Source organism: Palaemon carinicauda, chromosome 45 (genome assembly GCF_036898095.1).
Source record: "Palaemon carinicauda isolate YSFRI2023 chromosome 45, ASM3689809v2, whole genome shotgun sequence".
NCBI lineage: Eukaryota > Metazoa > Arthropoda > Malacostraca > Decapoda > Palaemonidae > Palaemon > Palaemon carinicauda.
This window is the reverse complement of record NC_090769.1, coordinates 43,700,832-43,709,456: the sequence shown is the minus strand read 5'-3', so window position 1 is coordinate 43,709,456 and position 8,625 is coordinate 43,700,832. Positions and strand designations below refer to the sequence as shown.

General features: G+C 36.3%; 1 protein-coding gene across 1 annotated transcript; it reads left to right on the top strand.

The window, feature by feature from the left end:
- Positions 1–2,782: 2,782 nt before the first annotated feature.
- LOC137634893 (uncharacterized) lies at positions 2,783–8,141 on the top strand. The gene is made up of 3 exons (XM_068367441.1): positions 2,783–5,555; positions 6,186–6,374; positions 7,228–8,141. The coding sequence occupies exons 1-3, from the start codon at positions 2,783–2,785 to the stop codon at positions 8,139–8,141; spliced, it is 3,876 nt and encodes a 1,291-aa protein (XP_068223542.1).
- Positions 8,142–8,625: the final 484 nt, after the last annotated feature.

The following is an 8,625-nucleotide window of genomic DNA, read 5'->3' as shown; positions in this document are numbered from 1 at the left end:
GGCATGAATTCCAGATAGACTGCCTCAACCTTGTACACTGCTACAGGCAGTGGCGTCAGCTCTTCCAGCAGCCACATCAACAACCACTCATTACCTGGCCAGGCCCACAGCAGCAGAAACCTTGGCAGCCCCCTCAGCAGCAGCAGTTATGGCATCCACCTCAACCAGCAACCTTGCAGGCACCACCAGAGCAGCAGCAGCAGCAGCCTCAGCAGCATCGTCCAGTCAGTCAGCCATCACCTCTAACCTGGATGCTGCCCCAGTCACCACAGTCTTCAGGCCAGTCCTCCTGGCCCCATACCACGGAGTGGCAACCAGGGATGCCACCTGCACCGTCAGTCACCCTTGTGCAGGCTCCTTCACCAACAACTTCAGTATCGTCAGCCACCCTCGTCCAGGCTCCTTCACCACCACATTCAGTGTCGTTGCTGTCAGCCACATTCAAGACACCTCTGACACCACTCAGCTTCCCGGTCCTGACTCCGGGGTCCGTCGAGAGCAACCTAGAAGAGGGCATGTCACCTTCATCCCTCTACACCTCCAAGGAACTCAACACCCCACCAGTCCATCGGGTATCCCCACGCAGCAGTACCACAACCAGCAAGGACACTGACTGAGATGAGATGAGACACTTGTAAATATTTGTAAATAATAGGACTGTGATACTTTTACATATTTGATGTTTGCTGTTTTAAAGTAAATAAAATGCTTTTTTATTTCAAAACACTTATTTTTCTCTTTAACCTTAAAATAAAATGAAAGAAAATGGAAACGAAAAAAAAATAAAAAAAAATAAAAAGGAAAGAAAAATAAACCAAAAAATAAAGGGCAACAAAAAAAAAAACACACGAAAAATAAAGGTTTCTTTTATTTAAAAAATGGAACAACTGTGGATGCCGCTCATGGAGCTAATACCAGCAAGGAAACTGACTGAGATGAGATGAGACACTTGTAATTATTTGTAAATAATTGGACTGTGATACTTGTACGTATTTGATGTTTGCTGTTTTCTTGTAAATAAAATGCTTTCTTATTTCAAAAAATAAAGGGCAACAAAAAAAAAATAAACGTTTCTTTTATTTAAAAAATGGGACATTTGTGGATGCAGCTCATGGAGCTACTACTGTGTCGAATGTTCGACTCAACAGAATCAGTTCTGCTGTTAGTAGTCGTCTGATGACGTCACATGAAAGGTCTCCATTATTTTATTTCTTGTTCTTGATTTCCAGTATATTTAATATTTGAAATATAGATTTATTTCATTATTGGAGTTTGTTATTATTGTAACAATATAAGGATGTTCTTATTTCATTAAAATTATCAAGTTTTCTTTGAAAACATGTTCTTTTGTTGGAAGTTGTGTTCGGACTTCAGAGTTCTGATTCGACTTCAACATTAATTGTATAGAGAATAACTGGTTATTGAAGATATTAATAATCCAGTTATTGTATCATTATATTGTTATTCATTATCTTTTTCCATCTAGAAATGCCCCCCCCCCTCTCTTAACTACCTTACGTCCAAGTATTTATTTCATAATTGTATTAAACATACGAACATTGGCTTAAGGGTTAAGGTATGGGAGAAATCCCGACAATTTTGTCGTCTTATTACAAACGTGCCCGAGTGAACATCTTAACTTATTTGGCACCTGTTGTCGCCGGGTTTTTAGCAGTGAATACACTCCGAGTTTATTATATTATCGTTAGGGGATAGTTGAGTATATGTGAGGGGCCTGTTGATATAGTCATCTATTCCAGTTGATAGCAAGCATAGTGTCCTCATCTGAGGATAGTTACATACCTCTAGTTGTGATGGCTTACATGCTCTAGAGGCCATTTATTTATTTCACAGTAGTGTGTTTTACGCTATATGGTACGGTATTGTTGCCGAGCATTCAATATCATGCATGATCGTTTGATCTTGTGTTAGGTTAAACTAACCCACATTCTATTTCTTAGTAATGCATAGTTCATGTTAGTAGTCTAATAGGTTAGGCCTAGGAGTGTGGTTGTTAGACTAATACCCGTGCGACTATTATCGGCCCTAAGGGGGGCCACGGTAGGTTAACATCAATATTTTCATTTGCTGACCCATTGCAGTTCTTACATAAGACTAATATGTGAATAAAGTATATATTTATAGTATCATGCTAATCAACCTTTCATTTTCAAAGTAACCTACAATTAATTCTCCATTTCATTATACTGTTATGAATTGCTTTGATTTTCCCTTTGAGGACTGTAATGGGTTGGATTTCTGTCAATATGTAATATATGCCAAATTTGTATAAGTTTGATTTGCATGATGCTTTGTGGTATGTTTTGTTGTTTCAGGAACGATGACTAAATTGGGTTTTCCTGAAAGATAAATGCGGATATATTTACTCCCATTATGAATTATTCGATTGATCTTCTCAGCATTGTGAGGTATGTGAAAGAGACACTTGTTGATTTGCCTCACCCCCTTTTACTAGTTGCCTAATGGAAATGTTATACTCCATTTTATCCGAGTAACATTAATTCTTTTTATTTTATTGTGTAGTTGAATTATCCAACTTTCCTCCACAGTAAGATTAAAAATGGTCCTTCGAACCGGATCATATAGTTGGTTCCTTAACGTTTTTTGCAACCCTTTCTATTATTGGCAATCATCATGTCACTTTCACATACTTCAATATTATATATATATATATATTCTTTGAATTTGTGATTAACCTAACCTAATTCTGGTTAGATATTTATTATATGTTTATTGTGCAAAAGTTGCTATAGATATGACAATGGAGGCTGAATACAGGTCACTGACCAGTTTGCGTGGTCATATCACGCGAGGTCTAAATTATATGACCGATGCTCCAACCAGTGATGCAGGAGTTCGCTATTTGGAACTTCAAAGTGCTTCTTTAGAGAAAAGGTGGAACAGTTACGAATCTCGATGGGACATATTTGTTGATAAATATATTGATGAAAGTGGTCATGATGAGAGGGAGGCTAGACAGATTGACCTCCAAGATAAATATCATGAAATTCAACTTAAGCTGTCATTGTATATGAAACAATTTTCCCCAATCTCTCAGAGTAATCCGCATGGTAGTACTAATTCTATGATTAAGGTAAAGTTGCCTGAAATAAAATTGAAAGAGTTTTCAGGAGACCCTCTAGACTGGACTAGATTTTGGAATCAATTTAGTACATCTATTCATTTAAAGAAGGACATAGATGATGTTACTAAATATGTATATCTAACCCAATGTATTAAGGGCAATGCTCAAAAGCTACTTGCAGGTTTTAAGGGTGAAGCTTCTGATTATGGTGATGCCATTAAGGCGCTAACTGAAATGTATGGGGATCCAAAGAAGATAAGGCGAACTTTACTTAGGTCTTTGATTAATTTAGGGAAGCCTAAATATGTTAGAAGTGAAATATTTGATTTTAAGGTTGATTTGGAGAACTTACTCATGCAAATAGGTCATGATTCTGAGATTGATGTGTCGTCAAATGAGATGATATTGAGGGAACTTATTGTGTTAAAACTACCAAAAGAGGTAGAAGATTTTATGTTTGGTCTTTATAAAACCATGTACTTTAGTGTAAGTCAGATAAAGGAAGGTCTTCAACACTTATTAAATTTTATGGAACATGAAAATAAAGGGAGTGCTAATAAGGGAACACCAGAAGTCAATAAAATTCGTTTCCAGTCACCAGCAAAACCTTCATCTCCATTTAAGGGTTCAAGTACTGTAGGTACTTACACTACACTTAGTAATTATTCTTGCATATATTGTAAGGGAAAACATAGACCCTTTGACTGTACGATTTATAGCTCTCTAAATGCTAGGAGGGAAAGGTTGAAGGTATTGAATCGATGTATTAAATGTACTAAGGTACATCAGTCAACTGAGTGTGCCACCATTCTTAATATGTGTCCTCATTGTAGAAAAGGAAAACATTATTCGTTCCTTTGTATTAGTTCTCCAGGTTCAGTTGGTACTCCAAATATTGGTAAGTCCACAGTAACTAGTAAGGATATTAACAGTGATAAATTGAATGGTGACCCTGTAACAACGAATCAAGTGATGTCTATAATTAATAAACAGTCTTCTCATCAAAACTATAGTGTAGCTCTTCCTACTGCAATGGTAACTGTTAGATCAGAAGATGGTCAGTTAATCTCAGTCAGGTGCCTCTTTGATAGTGGAAGTCAGCGTTCCTTCATTCATAAAGATTTGGCCAATAAGTTAAGCCTCAGAACAGTTTCTACTGTAAATATGATTTTGAATAGTTTTGATGGTATGGGTGATTCCAGGGATTATGAGATTGTTAACCCTGTAGTTTCTTTGGGAAATAGGAAAAAGAGAGTATCATTGATTGTTGTGAAGGATATGCCTGAACCGATAATAACTCCTGGCCTTTGTGACACGATGAGATATCTTGATAAGATAGGTTATCATCTTGCAGATAGAGATATAAAATCAGATAAAATTGACAATATAAAAATGCTTATAGGTGCAGATTTCCTGGGAAATTATTTATCAGATATGAGACAAGTGAATAATGTAGATTTACTTGAATCTCCAGGTGGCTATTTAATTTATGGCCTCATTCCACATAGAGGTATGGATCATATTCATTGTAATAGTGCCCTTGTTGCTGGAGTGAGTGTCGAGTTAGGAGAAAATGCTCCATTGTTGGTTGATCCTCGCACAATAAGCTCTGCCGTGGTTGATGATACTCTTCCTGTGCATAAATTGTGGGATCTTGATGTGGTTGGAATCATTCCTTCACAAGTTTCGCCAAGTGATGTAGAAACTATTTCAAAATATGAAACTACTGTTTTGCATAGAAATGGAAGATACTGGGGGGAATTACCATTCAAGCATAATCATCCTTTTCTCCCAACTAATTATAATGTAGCATTAGGTCAAATGTATAATCAACTAAAAAGGTTCCAGCATCAACCAGATCATTTGAAATGTTATGATAACATAATCAAGGAACAATTAAAGTTGGGTTTTATTGAGGAGGTTGAAAATCCTGTAATAAGTCCCAACACCCACTATCTTCCACATCATGCAGTCAGAAAGAACTCCTCCACTACACCCCTTAGAGTGGTGTATAATTGTAGTGCAAAGCCGAGTAAATCCTCCGCTTCATTGAATGATTGTCTCATGACCGGTCCGTCATTAACGGAGAAATTATTTGATGTGTTAGTTGGGTTTAGAATGAATAAATTTGCCTGCATAGCAGATATTGAGAAGGCCTTTCTGCAGATTGGATTGCAACAGCATCACAGAGATTTTACTAGATTTTTGTGGTTAGAAGATCCATTTGACGAAAATAGTAGAGTAAAAACATATAGGTTTAAATCAGTTCTCTTTGGTGCTACTTTCAGCCCTTTTTTATTGCAGATGACCTTACAGTATCATTTTCAAATATCACATTCACCCTATTCAGGTGTTCTATTATCTAGTTTTTATGTGGATAATTTTCAGCACAATGCTGATAATGAACAGCAGTTGGTGGAATTATATGATGTGGCCAATGTTGAAATGAGTAAGGCTGGAATGAATCTGAGACAATGGAACAGTAATTCAAAATTACTTAAGGATCATATAAGCCAGAGTACAGAGGAGTCATTGGAATTTCCACTTGTGGACAAAATATTAGGTTTAAATTGGGAACTTTCAAGTGATTCATTATTTGTAAATCTGTGTAAATTGGAAACATTACAGTATGTTACGAAGAGACAATTACTGTCTCTTGTATCTTCTTGTTTTGACCCTTTGGGTATGTGTGTGCCTATTTTGATTAAAGGGAAGATATTAATTCAAGAAGCATGGAAAGAAAATATTGGTTGGGATGTAAAATTACCACCCTCATTTCTTGACAGATGGAATACTTTGGCTTGTGAATTATCAGAGCTCCCAACCTTCAAATTTCCTAGATGTATCTGTTGGATGGGAGACTCTTATAGACTTCATGTTTTTGTAGATGCCAGTACTACTGCCTATGGTGCAGTTTGTTATCTCAGTAATAACAATCAATCTAATTTTGTAGCTAGCAAGGCCAGAGTAACGCCACTGAAAACTCGTATTATACCTCAGCTAGAAATAACGGCATTACAGTTAGGTACTCAATTTGCATGCTGTATCAGAGACCTTTTTCATCATTTCTTTATTGAAGAAGTCATAATTTGGTCAGACTCAGAAGTTGCTCTCCAATGGCTTAAAAATAATAAATGTAAAATTACCTCCATTCAAAATAGAGTAGCTCAGATAAAGGAAATAGGATCCTCTTTCAACGTTTTATATGTATCCACCAAAGAGAACCCTGCAGATCTCCTAACAAGGGGTATTAGTATTACTCAGTTTCGTAAGTCTCGTTTATGGACCCATGGACCTTCATGGTTATCCTGTCCTGAAAAATGGCCTGAACAGAGATTTTTAGTAATGATTTGTGAAATTGTTTCAGAGATTGTTCCTGAAGTGCCTATTCCAGAACCTATTTTTTATTATAGTAACTACTCATCGCTGAGGAAGTTGTTGAATGTTACTAGAATTGTTTATAATTTCATTATGTGTGTTAAATCTGGTATTAGATTAGTCGATCCTCTTGTGCATTGGATCAGATATGTTCAAGATACACATTATCCCAGAATTTGTGCCTTCCTTAGGAAGGAATTGAACGGTCTTGAGCAGGATAAATTGCAATTTATTAAAGATATAGGTTTTTACTATGATGAGTCTACTAGTCTTATTCATAGTCGTGGTAGACTACACCATTCGAATTTAGACCAGAGTACCAAATTTCCTGTCTTAATACCTTCCAAGAGTCATTTAACTAATCTCTTAATTGATTTTGCTCATGAAAAATGTCTGCATGGTGGAGTTAAAGAAACTTTGTACTATCTTCGCAGACAATATTGGATACCAAAGGTGATATCAACCATTAAGAAGTTCTTAAGACATTGTGTAAATTGTAAGAGAATTGAAGGTAGGAGATTTGATTACCCTGGTCCTCCTCCACTTCCAGCTGTAAGAGTTCAATTTACACGGCCATTTTTTCATACTGGTATTGATTTTTCAGGTCCCATTACCATAATCAAAACTGAAGATGGTAAACCTCATAAATATTATATAGTACTTTTTACATGTACTGCATCAAGACTAGTTCATTTAGAGTTAGCATGTAACATGAGTGCATTAACGTTCATTAATATTTTTAGACGATTTTGTGCTATCTATTTCTGCCCCTGTCACTGTGATTTCTGAAAATGGTAGTAATTTCTTGGCCAGTGCCAAATTTTTTGATCAATTGTTGATGCAAAGAGATGTAAAGGAATATATGGCTGTTAATAATATACAATGGAGGTTCATTGCACCCCGTGCTCCTTGGCAGGGGGGATTCTATGAACGCCTCATTGGACTAACCAAGTCCTGTCTAAATAAGGTACTGTTCAAGAAAAGAGTTAATGCAGATGAATTAGAAACTGTGTTGAAGGAAATTCAGTGTAAATTGAATAATCGTCCCTTAACTTACATAGATGCAGAAACTCCCATCGAACCTCTTGCCCCAATTCATTTATGGTGTGGTAGGATCATAAATCCTATGCCATCAGTAGTGCTAGATAGTCAAGAAGATCCAAACTTTTTGGTTCATAGTGAATTCAATAAACGTTACAGCCAAGTGTCTGTTATTCTTAACCACTTTGAAAATATGTGGAGAAATGAATACTTAACTGCATTACGTGAGAAACATTACGGTGGCTCACAAGCATGTCAGGATAAAGCTCCACTTGTAGGGGACGTAGTTATTGTTGAACGGCCAGGTCCGCAACATGAGTGGCCCTTAGGTCGTATTGTTAAATTGTATCCAGATAAAGAAAACATCATAAGAGTAGTGGATGTTCTGTACAATGGATCTATAAGTAAGCGTACCATAGACAAATTGGTTCCTTTGGAAATCCACTCGCCACTTATAAACTCCACAATAGCGCAGGGTGAAGAATCACAACCTAACGTTAGTGGTGAAACCAAACAGATTCATGGAGATAGTGTGAGTGAAGTGCGTCCTTTAAGGAAAGCAGCTTTAAAAGCTGCCAAGCTCCGTCAATATCTTATTGATAATGATCAAATTTAAAGTTTTGAATTTATTTGCTTGTTGGGAGTGTGTGTCGAATGTTCGACTCAACAGAATCAGTTCTGCTGTTAGTAGTCGTCTGATGACGTCACATGAAAGGTCTCCATTATTTTATTTCTTGTTCTTGATTTCCAGTATATTTAATATTTGAAATATAGATTTATTTCATTATTGGAGTTTATTATTATTGTAACAATATAAGGATGTTCTTATTTCATTAAAATTATCAAGTTTTCTTTGAAAACGTGTTCTTTTGTTGGAAGTTGTGTTCGGACTTCAGAGTTCTGATTCGACTTCAACATTAATTGTATAGAAAATAACTGGTTATTGAAGATATTAATAATCCAGTTATTGTATCATTATATTGTTATTCATTATCTTTTTCCATCTAGAAATGCCCCTCCCCCCCTCTCTTAACTACCTTACGTCCAAGTATTTATTTCATAATTGTATTAAACATACGAACATTGGCTTAAGGGTTAAG

Excerpts from the sequence above, each read along its gene's own strand:
- LOC137634893 (XM_068367441.1), top strand. The coding sequence starts at position 2,783 with ATGGAGGCTGAATACAGGTCACTGACCAGTTTGCGTGGTCATATCACG. Across the intron at positions 5,556-6,185 it reads TGTGGCCAATGTTGAAATGA|AAGTCATAATTTGGTCAGAC; the intron begins GTAAGGCTGGAA and ends TCTTTATTGAAG. Across the intron at positions 6,375-7,227 it reads TATTAGTATTACTCAGTTTC|ACGATTTTGTGCTATCTATT; the intron begins GTAAGTCTCGTT and ends TAATATTTTTAG.